The 14,298-nt window shown below is 39.7% G+C and overlaps 1 protein-coding gene across 1 annotated transcript; it reads right to left on the reverse strand.

The window, feature by feature from the left end:
• Nucleotides 1-3,333: 3,333 nt before the first annotated feature.
• On the reverse strand, nucleotides 3,334-11,494 carry LOC139725750 (calmodulin-like protein 4). Its single transcript, XM_071636833.1, has 5 exons — nucleotides 11,456-11,494; nucleotides 11,320-11,350; nucleotides 6,441-6,581; nucleotides 5,313-5,495; nucleotides 3,334-4,434 (listed from the first exon to the last, which is right to left on the reverse strand). Exons 1-5 carry the CDS (start codon nucleotides 11,456-11,458, stop codon nucleotides 4,331-4,333), a joined length of 462 nt encoding a protein of 153 aa, XP_071492934.1. The 5' UTR covers nucleotides 11,459-11,494; the 3' UTR covers nucleotides 3,334-4,330.
• Between the last annotated feature and the right edge of the window lie 2,804 nt (nucleotides 11,495-14,298).

The raw sequence follows: 14,298 nt of genomic DNA on the forward strand, positions 1-14,298 counted from the left end.
TGTTTCTTGTGTCCTGACCTTTCTGACATATCAAACAAATATATATACTATGTCTGAAGTCATGATTTGGGTGATTTGCAAAATCAATATCTCACAAACATGTAAAGGATATAACAAACTGCTTACATATTACAAAAGTTTGTGACAGACATACATTTACTACAATTGTAATTGCACAAATTTCAGCAGAAGTACCTTTTCTGTATGTAGTCTGCTGGGTTAACTCTTGAAAATACACATTGTCTACCCCATTATCATACAAAGTTTTGTTTATACATTGTTCTTTTCCATGTCTTATGCGATGCAAAAATGTAAGGCAGTACATGTGTGTTCATGTGCACTTTGAGTTCCATGTACACAAAATATGGAGCGGGGGGGGGGGGGGGGGGGGGGAGGAATTGTGAGCATACTGTGTGCATATATCAGAATTACAGACATCATGTCGACATCTTAATCACTAGTCAAAAGATGCAATTTGGTCTGTAAACAAGACCAGTATTCACAATTGTGTATATCAGCTCAGTTTGACAAATTTCACTTCCCTTGTACTGCCGAGATGACCATACTACTGTACATACTCAAATACATGTATAAGAAAAAAAGGAAACTCTACACAGCTTGCTGTAACACATTACTGTCAAACCGTCAGACAAAACATCTTGTAGCAATGAACTACCTGCAATTATGTATACACAGACCAAAAGTTAACTAGAGATTGTAATTTGTCATCACTGACAAATTAAGGTGATCCGATCTTTTTTTTATCAATGATTCGAGTCCTGATACTGCAAAGTCTCAGCTACAACATATTAAAATCTGAGAGAAATTCACCGAAGCATAAGTAAGATAGTGCTCGATAAAGAGTCATGTCAATTTTCACATCTAAAAAATTCCCTCCCATAGAGATAACACGTCATAGCAAAGATAGAAAAAGAAGTACATATGACCTTTGACCCCACTTTGCACAGACAAGATGGCATCTGAGCAAAAAGTGGTTATTTTATGAAATGATCCCTGTAACATGGTCTTTACGTGTGCAAAATATGGGAAAAATAGGACATGTATTCACCAAGATACAGGATGAAACATATATGACCTTTGACCCTAATTTACATACCCAAGATGGCGTCTGATCAAGTAGTTGTAATTTTATGAAATAATTTTCGTGACATGAACTAAACATGTGCAAAATATGAAGGTGATAGGGGCTGCTTTTCTTGAGTTATTGCAAAGAAAGTTGCAAAAAGAAAAATATTTCAAGACATCGAAGATAAACTTTAATTTCAACCAAGTTTTTTTACGTGATCCCGACAACGTATGAAAAAACGAAGGGCACACTTACGATAGCCCTACATCTCAGCTACAACATATTAAAATCTTAGAGAAATTCACCGAAGCATAAGTGAGCTAGTGCTCGATAAAGATAGTCATGTCAATTTTCATTTCCATAAAAATTGCACTCCCATAGAGATTACACGTAAACTGGTCAAATTTGACAAGGTTACCTTCAATCCATTTTTTCGAGGTGATGTCGTCATCAAATCAAAATTGTTTAATCATATTTATGAAAGAGCATTTCATAAGCTACAACATATTGAAATTTGGGTGAAAATTGGCAAAGGATTAGTGAGATACGCTCGAGTAAACTTGAAATTTGATGACGTCATTTTGAAAATTTACTTTTTTTACTTTATTAAGAAATTTGATATCTTTTAATCATTTTATCAGCATAGCCAGCCCATGAAATGACATGTACAACTCATCACCTTTCAGAATATGTAAAGAAAATGGGGGGTCACCGTCCATCCTGACGAGTAAAATCCGATTTAAAATTGGCGGTTTTTTGGCATAGTTGCACTGTGTATCCCCATTGACGCACGCGCGGAATTTTGAATTTGACGGGCTCGTATGACGTCATATTGAGTCGGATCGACTTGAAACTTGGTAGAAATATTCCTTGAAATTTCGGACATCCGATCCGTGTGAAAAAATTGAAAATTTCTATTTCATATTAGCTGTGCGTGCGTATATGTGCGCGCGCGTACGCGTCCGTCCAATTTTTTCAATTTTTCAAAAAATGCTCCAAATGGTCTGAAACGTGTGCAAAAAAAATTTGAGCTGGATTTGAGCATACAAATTTTTCAACGCGCGCGTACGCGCGCGTTTTGAGATAAAAATGAATTTTGAGAATATGCGTAGAATGCGCTTGACTTGAAATATATGTGACGTAAATTTCATTGAAATATTCCATTCCATTAATGAGATATGCATGAAAATGTGTTTTCATATAATGACGTCATAGTGACGTCACGGTCGACTGATCACTATGATTTTACTTGCGCTGTCGTCTTTGCGACATGATACATATATGGTATAAGTCTTACATTGTGAGGCAATGCACTTTCTGAGCTAACCTCTGCACAACTTTTGAGGAGAAATAAAGAAGAAGAAGAAGAAAAACAAAGAATCCGTACAGATACAGAAGGTGATCCGAGAGGATACTCGGATCACCTAATTCTAAAAGCTTCTTGACTGACCTTCTCTTGAAATAGTACTGGAAATTGGTACATATCAAGTGCTCTCATTTTGTTGTCGGACTTCTCAATGTACAACACCTGGGGGTTGTTCCATAAAGCTGTTTTTAAAGTTACGAAGGACTTGCGAACGACTGGTGATCAGTTCTGATGTGCTATACTTATCAGAATTTCTATAATTCAGTACAAGAATTGATCATCAGTCGTTTTTAAGTCGTTCGTAACTTTAAGAACAGCTTTATGAAACATCCCCCTGGACATGTTGTCACATGGCACGGATAGGTTTTTTTTTTTCTCAAGGTCAATGCAAGTGTACCAAACAAATGCTAAGATATTGTACATGAAAAAACTACCAGGGCCCCGTTTTATTAAAAGATAATATCGATTTTAAATTTCTTTACCACACAGGCTGCCATACACTTACAGTTGAAATGAACTTCAAAATCAATTTTAACTCTTCATAAAACAGGACCCAGGTCATGCAGAAAACTTTCATCCAGCTACCTGGTAAATTAAACGATGCCACCTCTGATGTTTGAAATGAAACATTGTTTTAAGTTTTTTTAGAAACTTGGCATGAATACTGATTAATATCTTGTTATTAAAAGTACAAAGATGTAAAAAAAAAAGAGAGATAAGTACACTGTATGCAAAATACATATTCTAAACAATGGTATCATCTTGAATTAATCTCAATACAGGAAACAATAAAAATTCAAGTTTTATGGAATATTCTTTGTATAGCTACATAATAATTCAGCCATAGAGTAGGCAATATTATACCAAAAAAAAAAAAAAAATGTGGATTCTAATGGCACAAAGAAGGTGCAGTTTCATTAAATGATTGTTGGTAGGTATCAATGTATTAAAGTGAGGGTAATGTCTTAGAGGAAAAGAATGCACTAGCTCCACTCATATTAAGACAAGTTTTCCTGAATACCCTGGTAGTGTAAAGCAGACTTATACAAGAAATGAAATTCTACACTAGTTGTACAGAGACCTTGCTAACATGATGAGCATGAAGCCACAGTCAAAACACAAAGATAGCTTCCATGTATTCTGAATTCTCTTGTGTCGGTGCAGTCAACATTGCAAGAGTGAAGCAAAGACACAAACACTACCAGATCTAGACAGATCGACAATCTGTACACCTCATGACTGTGTTTTGATTTCCCATTTCTACAGAATATTCTGTATGTAATGCTAAAGCTGTGTCTATGGTCTTCATAAATTTGCTCAACATGACTGCATCTCCATGAGATGCAATGTTTGTTTCTAAGACCAATACAAAAATATAATTTCATAAACTGATGGCTCATGGCACAATGGTTATAAAACAGCTTTCATTATGTTGTACATGCATGTCACTGTAATACCTTCTAACAACAGAACAACCCATGAAGCAGCCTCTTCTTTCCTGCACAGGCCAGAACATCACTATGTCCAAGATTATCTTAATCACTACCCGAGAGTAAAGTTTGATATACATTCTCACATAACTTCCAACAAAACATATCTTACGTGACTGTATACATTGACACATTACATGCAACATCAAGCTCACATGGCTTTGAGTTGCAGCACTATTTGTTGCCCATTACAATTCCCCTATTCATCATCAACCATTGAGAACATGTTACATGTTCCATTTGTTTCCAGAGGTACTCATTACATATTTCAGTCTGATTCTAATTCATATAATCATGACTTCCTCATTATGAATTATGTCTACCTAACAATAAAAGCCAGATTACCCATTAGGAACAGGAAGACTTGCAAGGCGAAACCGAGACACCTCATTTAAAGTGGTCAGGAATGGGTTCAAGGAGCCGTGGCACAATCTCATAGTACTTGACGAATCCATTCTTCTGAATGCCAAGTTCTCTCATGATGTCATCCACTGTAAGTGTTAGATGGAATGAGGGGAGAGATAAGTTAAAAGCCACAAGGAAAACTATTTTGATACACAGAATAGTAGTACATCATTTTCCTACCCAGTTCCGGAAACCACATTTCCGTGGCTTGGTAATTACAGTATCTCTTCAGTAGTTACGTTCTGCCGGTGATCCTTAACTTCAAGTTAAGCTAACTTCAAGGATACGCTACAGCCCCCTTAAACTACGATGTGCGTCCACACAATGGAGCTTATCCTTCATGATAGCTATCATCAATGATAAGCTCCTGCCCTGTAACTTTGGGCGAGTCCCACTCGATGATAAAACCACGCAACTGGAAGTTCGCGATGACCCCAGTACAAGAGGCACTGTATTTATATTTGGAAGGTTGACCTGGAAGCTAAATGGAATGGGGAACCATAGAAAGGTCATGCTTACCTTCAAGTTGTGTCCACACAATGTGTAACTACGAGTAAGGACTCCCCACGGCTCATGGATAGTGCACAAACCCTGACAAATCTTGTGGTTCTTATCATCAATTTAATTTCAAGTTAGTTTATCTTGGAGTACGTCTACAAGGTACTTTTCTACTTATGAGCTTATCCTCAAAGTTAGCTAACTTCTACGTTAGGGATCATGGTCTGAACATCTATAACTTTATTCATAAGGCAGAGTAAATAATTCTCGGTCATCTGTGCTATTTGTTGTTCACATTGTTTGGTGGAAACATTTTTAAGTCTCTTAATTATTGACTCTATGTGTATATGAACAATGTTCATGGGACCAGGTATAGGTCTGATCTACAACAAACACACATACACATGGTGAGAAAGAAGTCAACCCTAAATTGACACAGCCTTTGACCGAGGCTACCAGCTCTCACCTTCTCGATCTGAAATCTTCTCTCCAAACTTGGTCATGATGTTGCGGAATTCTGAGGCCATGATGAAGCCCCTGTTCTGTGTGTCAGTCAGTCGGAAGGCATCCATGATCTCCTTGAATGGGTTCTCCACCTTCTGCTGCTCATACATGATCTCCAGGAAGTCACTGAATGTTATCCTGTTGTCTGGAGGAAAGGAAGGGAGGAACAATGCTATGCCTCTTCTTGCTAGACATACCTATTCCATGGTAGACATTGCATACTTATACAGTATGTCCCCCCCCCCCAACAACAACAACAACAAAATTACAATCGCATTTTCGCATTGATAACTCCCAATACGATTAAACTATCTAAATGCTACTTCAGGATCTTGAGATATAATATCTTAGCTCTATTTTGCAGAAAACCCCATTTAATTTGGTCAAGTGGTCACAGAGAAATGTGGATTGCTGTAAAGCATGTCATGGGTCTGATTCTTCCAATTTCAGCACTTGGATGCTCTTGGAACTGGATATTAATGTGAGAACACAATGAACAGAACTTGGAGGGAAGGGATTCCTGGCATGCTCTACTAAACTCATTTTTCTTTGACCACTGAAACAAATCGAATGGGGTTTTCTGTAAGATGTGGCAAAGTTCTTGTTTCACACCCTGAAATTGTATTTGGATTGGTTTGCTATTTTTAAAGTTATAATTGTGGAGGGTCCCGTTGTAATTTGTTTGGGGAACACACAATATAATGTGTGCCCGTGCATACGTGTATGTGTATGCGTATGGAATACTACAATTTTTTGTTTGCTCGTCAGTGAATGTGTGTATGTTCCAATCATTGCAATTCAGTTTTAGGAACCAATGAGAAGATAGTTTGGTAGCATACCTACCCCTCCCCCCCCCCCCCCCCCCCCCCATATACACAGCCTGGTACATTTATACAGACACCAAGATGACTTTCACACTGCGGAAAGTTTCCTATTCACTTTGTAAACCTAACTTATGGACAGATAGAGCTCTTCCTCATCACTTAAACTAACTAAACCCAGTATATGTTTGGATTTTTTTCACTACCAGTAACTTTAACTAGCTAGAAGAACACGTTTGTTCTGCAAATTGTTTCACTGTTCTTCCTACCTTTTTCATACTTTTTCCTGTAATCTTTGATCTCTTCCACAGTTGGGTTTGATCCCAGTGATCTCATAATCTTCGTTAACTCATCTGCAAAGACCACGCCTTTCCGAGATTTGTCATAGAGGGCAAAACACTCTTTGTATTCTGAAGGAAGTAAAATTAAGTATTAAATGCAATTTGTCTTTGCTGCAAACATACCTTCAATGCTTTTTCTTTTGAATATACAGTGTAACATATCAAGAGCATATATATACATTGGAAAGTTTTGTCTTGCATTAAGCAATGGAGAGGAAGGCACAAGCACAAACAGCATCCATCTCATGATGACTTAGTTGGTGTTACCATAAACAGGAGAAGAACAGGGAGAAAAGACCCTGTCTACAATAAGCAGGGAGGTGTGACAGAAGGAGTGAAAACTCTTGGCAATCCATGAAAAGACATGTTTGGGTTCTAAAGCACTGCAATGGTATGTTTAACATTCCTCAATGCTTATCCTGAAGCAATGCTCAATGCCTCTCTATCTCACAGATGAAATATGGAGATAAATAGAAAGTTTCACATTTCTTTCAACTCAATTACAGGCTATATTATTGCAAGAAATTTTGAAAGAAATACTAGTTAAGATTTATTGAAAGCAGAAAAGAATTCAATGGTACAGAACCATACTTCCTTTCTCCTCATAATGTGGCACTAGACAAAATGAAAAGGGGAAAAAATTGATCCTGAGCAAGGTGCTACATAAGCACTTGCCTGACTGCCTTGGGCTTGTACAAGTAAAAATTAGAGTTGGGAAAGTGTTTAGGAACAAAATAAGAAAAATATTGAAAAAAATGATTGCCCAAATTTGGCAAGCAAAAAGCTTTTAAGCTATTTTTTTTCTTTTTCAAATAACAAACCCATAAAGTCAATCATTCAGGAGCCCAAAGATAATCATGACTGTTTAGTGATGCAACACACTTTGATTTCAATTCAGCAACTTTCCAACATGCAAATAAAGAAGCCCAAATATATTGCAAAACCAACACTTGATCAAAACAAGTTTGTTACTCCAAACCAGGAACTAGGAACCACCTACCAGCAGACCTGGGGGGTGTTTCATTAACGTTTGTCAGCCCTGACAACTTGAATCACCATAGTAACAGTCAGTGACCAGAGCATCTCAGCCAATCAAAACCAAGGATTTTGCTGAAATTGTCAGCGCTGACAAACGTTGATGAAACACCCCCCTAGCTGACTCACCCTCCCTTGAGGCATTCAAATCCTTCTTGAGGGAGACGTGGAGCAGCTCATTTCGGAAATTATGCCTTGGGTTTTACTTGCACTCCATGTAGGTACTTTTATGTTGTAAATACACTTCTTTGTGGAATTTGACTGGTGGAGCACTTATCTAATTGCATACATTGTACTCTCACACACTACAGTGCATATTTCTTCAAGCATGAAGCTGCACTTCATGGAAGAAGTTTTAGCGAGTGGGTATGATGATAATTGTGTAGTGGTAGCAACACCTACTCACTAATTAATTAAGGTCGAATACACTATAGGAAATGAAGACATCGAGCACTCCGAGCGTACATTGTAGATTGGATGGTTTATTAGAGGCTCTGCACCAAGTTGTGGGAGCCAGTCACTGATGTGACGACGGTGAAATTGTGATACACTCTGCATTTTCACAGAAAGAGCAGTCGGTATTTATACATGTAGAACAGCAGAGAGGTGACTCACCTCTCTGGTATCAGACAGTGAAACAAGTGGTCAGTGTTGACAAGTGGTTACCTTGGAATTGTTTTGGAGAGAACCAGCGGGGAAGATAAATGACCCACGGAGAGAGGAGGAGAGAGAGTGGGAAAGACGGAGAAATCGGAGCGGGGAGAGAGAGATTGTGGAGGAGAGAGAAACAGAGAAAAGTTGAGCTGCTACAGTAGCTCCCCCCTAGTGAGCTTCTCGAAAGGTGGAAGAGAGAGATGGGAACGATAGAAAATGTAAAAGTATGCAGCGAGGCTAGAGCACATGTAGAAATTATAAAATGTACAGAATGGTTAGGAAAACGTACATGCTAACATTCGTTATGTTAAATTTTCGTGAACCGTTGTAAGGCATGAAACGCGTTATGTAATCGTATACATGACAATGCCAAAGTGAACGTGGTTCGAGAAATGCGAACGGAGCAAAATGTTAATTATGCTGAACGTTTCAAAGCAATGAACTTGTCAAACTGTATGCGTCGTGTACAGTGAAAATGCATGTAATGCAATAAACGTATGAACTATTGGAATTGGCACACAATAATTCTGTCAATTTACATGTTTTCGTTTCAAGATGACGATACAAAAATAATCACTGGCAGTTTGACGCGTGTCGTTGTAGGCAGTGTTTATAAACCGTGTTATCGCATATCGAAAGGCAACATAGAAATTTAGAGAATTAAAGCATGATCATAGTACAATTGATGCTTACTTGACAGACATGATAAAGTAATCATGAAATACGCAGTGAAATGAGTGTCCAACACGAATGTCCTGAATATGACTGAGTCTTTTTATCGCTTGCGATTATAACGTGCTCGGGTAATGTCCGGCTATCGCGGTTGACGAAGACTAACTGTAGTCAGTAGGACGTATGTGGTGTGAGAGTCGGGATGAACGGATGGTCGATGTCGATGTCAGATTGTCAGCTATCAACGGTCTCTCGACAGGACAGTGAGTCGCCTGGAGATGTCGTGTTGATAGTTGGCAAGCGCGAGATGGCCAGCGGCAGGAGCGAGTCGTGCCGGTAGAAGGCGATGCGCAATGTGTTCGAGGTCGAGTCAAAATTAGGCAGAAAGCGATCGAGAGTTCGTGGCGGTCGATGCGGCAACGGTCGGCGAGGTCGAGTCGTATCGTGGCGTTGCGAGAGTTGAGCGATTCGTATCGCGGTGTGTCGTATCGTGTCGAAACGACAGCTGTTGAGCAATTCGTATCATATCGTGTCGAGAGTTAGAGCGATTCGAATGGCGTTGTGCGGTTGAAGGCAGGTCGTGCTGGCAGGTGTCGGTGTCAATGCGGCGATTAGGCGGTCGTGGATGTCGATCGTGCGTGCCTGCCGAAGGAACCGTCGAGTCGTGCGGAGGGTGAAGAAGACGGCGGGCGTCATCATGGCGGGCAAAAACATGCAGCGTGCTCGTTGCGATGGCATGTTCGAAATCGATTGGCGTTGGCGTGGCGGGCGATGTCGTCGTCGACTGCGTTGTGACGTACAAAAAATGAGCGTATTTGCCGGCGTAAGTGATGGCAGGTCGAAATCGTCGAATAAATGTCAGTTCGTCAGGGCGCGCTGAATTTCCCCGGCAGTAAGCGTAACATGGTTCAGAGAACCAGTTGAGTCGGGGAGTAGCTCATGACTAGAGAGGCGTGGTTGAAATGTCGATATGTGTGTCGATGAAATGCGTGCACGAGATCGAGGGAAAGTCCTTTAGGTGAATGTATTGAGGGAGTGGCCGCGGGCTGGTCGAGTGCATGTGGCAGCGCCGCAGCGGGCCGGTGATGAGAAAAAGGAGCGATCCCGTTGATGCAAAGTTGAGTGGTGCATATCGAAAAGCAAATTACAGTGATGCAGAAAATCGGCTCCGAGAAAGGGGAGATAGACTTAGGCAATCAGGAATATCCATCTCAAGGTGCAGAGAGGCAGTAGTGTCGGCAGCCATTGTTGAGGCAAGCTCGGGCGTGGTTGGAGTTGATGTGTCAGTCATGATTGCTGCGTTGTTGTTCGTAATACGGGGTCACCAATTTAGCGGGTGGTATTGATGATGATTGGGTAGTGGTAGCAACACCTACTCACTAATTAATTAAGGTCGAATACACTATAGGAAATGAAGACATCGAGCACTCCGAGCGTACATTGTAGATTGGATGGTTTATTAGAGGCTCTGCACCAAGTTGTGGGAGCCAGTCACTGATGTGACGACGGTGAAATTGTGATACACTCTGCATTTTCACAGAAAGAGCAGTCGGTATTTATACATGTAGAACAGCAGAGAGGTGACTCACCTCTCTGGTATCAGACAGTGAAACAAGTGGTCAGTGTTGACAAGTGGTTACCTTGGAATTGTTTTGGAGAGAACCAGCGGGGAGGATAAATGACCCACGGAGAGAGGAGGAGAGAGAGTGGGAAAGACGGAGAAATCGGAGCGGGGAGAGAGAGATTGTGGAGGAGAGAGAAACAGAGAAAAGTTGAGCTGCTACAAAGTGTTTAAGTGTGCAAATTAATGTGTGCAGTTTATTCCAATGAGTTTGTTTTGTTAAGCCCCTTGACTTTACAAGAGTTTTTCCCCCTCATTTTCTTATATTTTTGGGCTTTCTTCTTGGGCAAGTAAAATTCATGTTCGGGCAAGTGTTCTACAACAATTTGAAAAAATGCTTGCACAACTGGGCAAGTGGTAAAAAAAAAGAGGGGGAAAAAAAGAGGGAGGCTTGCTGTATTAAACACCATGCTTATGTCATCCTCATGGTCTATAAATGCAGTGGAGCTCAGAGATGGGGGGAAATATTTACAACTTAAGGCCAAGGGAGAGAGAGAGAGAGAGAGTCGTAGCACAGACTTCTGTACAGGAAAAGGTTGGGAGATCGTTGGGAAGAGACATTATACCCTGAAACAGAAAGAACACCCCTATTTCAGTTTCTTTACAGGGTTATTTTTCAACATAATTTGTACTGTACTGATCTCTACACGCACACGCCCATTTTATCGCATAGGCACTGCATGAATCATTCCACAATGCTCCGAGACAGCAGCACACGACACCACATAACAACAGCCGCAGCGCAGGCACAGGGCCAGGGCAGGGCAAAAAACACACAGACTTACGTGTCTACAGCTACACCGCTTACGGCGGTTGAATACTTACCGTCAATCTGCTTTTGAGTGAAGAGTTGCGCCTGATAAAAGAAAGAAAAGAACCAAATTTATCAAATTATGACAGGGTCATATCACTTCATACAATACTGACATCGAACGAACAGGGAATACGAGGGTTTACATACCATTTTCGCGATTACTCAGGCCACAGATGTCAGAGCTAGCAGCAGTCGTCTACCAATCTTTAGCGTACTTCGCTGATTCACCTCCTACGTATATATTTATATACACGTACAACTCCAAACACGTCATCAAAACACGGCGAAGCAGCAGCGAAATACCTGCTGTGGTATGATACCACAGAACTCCTGTGTATGATACCGTGGACGTGGCCGTCAAAGAGATTGTTCTCTGGGAAAAATCTCTTTGGATACCGTACACTCGAATCCCCCCCCCCCCCACACACACACACATTTTGGTGGACCCCCCCCCCCATCCACCCCATGCTCCAGTATGAACAAATAATATGCCCCACATAATTACGAATCATAGCATCATTCATATTGCCACTCGAAAATATGGATATAAACGAAAAAACATTCTAGATGAATTCAGGCATCTAACGATAAGTTATTACAAAGATAAATTCCACACCTTGAGGCTCAGTTTCTATAGATAACGATCGTAAAAGAAGAAATATTAAGCCTTACAAGAATCAACTCTAGTCTAGTTGCAAAGTTAATTTGTTTAACAAGATCAGCCGTCCCGTTTCCACACCTATGATCTCCATCAGTGCTTATACATCAGATTAATTCTGAATCATTTATAAGATTAATAGGGTACTAAAAGAACTGGATAATGATCCATTTGATTGAAATTTAGACTCGGATGTTATCAGTGGGACCTCAACGAAAAAATCTTTTAATAGATCTAAATCCGCATTTCACTTTTTTTTTTAATTGAAAATTTGCCAAATGCTCCACCAAAACTGTGCACCCCTGGATTGCCAATTTCAATTCTAAAAATGCAAAAGCTCGGGTCCTCGTGCAGAACGAGGAATATCTTCCATACACTAGGTATAGGGGACTGATCTAGAGGAGGTGATGAAACGCATACACGATTGGCTACAAAAAAAAAGAAGAAAAAATTGAGAAGCAAATTGCATAAAAAGGACATACAACAGTTCTGCCCTGACCCCATCAGGGTGATATTTCACAAGGAATTTAAGTCGACTTTAAAACGGAGACCTCCGGATGATTTTCAGACTTTACAGTAATAGATATGAACAACTCTAAATTTGTTATACTGATGGGTACAAAGTTTCAAAATTTATAGTGATTGGGATGAGGAATAAGAATGTTTTCAAAATTTATAGAAAATTACAATGAACAAGGATGTGACATGCAGCCTCATGCACTATAAGAATGCATAAATAGGGGCTCAAGGAAGCAGAACAAAAGAAGAAAGCATGCATATAGATATTCTTGTAAAGCATGTGATGGTACATAATTATACATTGCCACATTAATGTGGATGTCATCTTTGTTCAGTGTAATTTGATGTTTTGGGTTTTTTCAAAGCATTGATTTCTCTGCTCAAGGACCACAATAAATTTCACAAATGTATACATGGAGCTGTTGATTTATGTACTCCATGATGTGAAATCATGAAAATCGTCTGGAATTTATGCCCCTTTAACTGTGAATCATCTTGGAATAATGGTATGCTGTGTATTGTGTTTTTAATGGCATCCTACCTTCCTCATGAAAGAACAGGCCTACAAAATTAATAAGGGACAATTAGAATTTGTCTGTAACTTTTTATACCAATTTGGAGGGGATTTTGAAAACATTAAAACTGATCAGGTCTGAAACTAGCCCGACCAAACGCTGTGCCTGTCACTATTTACATAGCGACTGGGCTGTGTATAGTCTGAAACCAGTGGCACAAAATATTTGTAGGATATTTACTATAAATTCTTTGTGAATCCCCCAGACCCTGTTGATCAGCCGAGCCACCCCACGCCCCTTCCCCAATCCCACCCACACCAGCACACACACACATACATTTCAATGAAAAAATATGTGACCCCGGCGGTTTTGTTTACATCTGCTTGATTTTCGCTGTCGTATGTTAATAAACTCAGTTTATAAATCATACCCCGCCCTATGTAGAAATTATGATGATGATGATGATGATGATGATGATGATGTAGAAGTTATATATGTACGTAAGATAAAGCCCGAGATAAAAGCTTGAATGCAACAACAACAATAACAACAACTAGAGATTGTAATTTGTCATCACTGACAAATTAAGGTGATCCGATTTTTTTTTTAATCAATGATTCGAGTCCTGATCGTAATAGGCATGACAATACAAGTTTCATCTGTGTTTAGAGACATTGGCCGTGTGAGGTTTGGATTCTCATTTAGAAAAGGGAGTCATATCTGCCATCTTTGGTACCAATTCTGTATACACTGAATAACGAAGATACAGCAACGAATACATATGACCTTTGACCCACCTTTACACTCCCAAGATGGCATCTGAGGAAAAAGTGGTTATTTTGTGAAATGATTCTTGCGACATCGTCTATATTCGTGTGCAAAATATGGCAAAGATAGGACAGGTATTCACCAAGATGCAAAATGCAAAGTCTTAGGTACAACATAAAATCTGGGAGAAATTCACCGAAGGGTAAGTGAGAGCTAGTGCTCGATAAAGAAAAGCATGTCGATTTTCACATTAAAAAAAAATCCCTCCCATAGAGATAACACGTCATAACGAAAATACAGAAAGAAGTACATATGACCTTTGACCTCACTTTGCACACCCAAGATGGCGTCTGAGCAAAAAGTGGTTATTTTGTGAAATGATCCTTGTTACATGGTCTTTGTGTGTGCAAAATATGGGAAAGATAGGACATGTATTCACCAAGATACAGGATGAAACATTTATGACCTTTGACCCTAATTTACATACCCAAGATGGTGTCTGATCAAGTAGTTGTTATTTTATGAAATAA

Source organism: Diadema antillarum, unplaced genomic scaffold (genome assembly GCF_040938485.1).
Source record: "Diadema antillarum isolate AM-2024a unplaced genomic scaffold, OU_Dant_1.0 seq00000059_RagTag, whole genome shotgun sequence".
Taxonomy (NCBI): Eukaryota; Metazoa; Echinodermata; class Echinoidea; order Diadematoida; family Diadematidae; genus Diadema; species Diadema antillarum.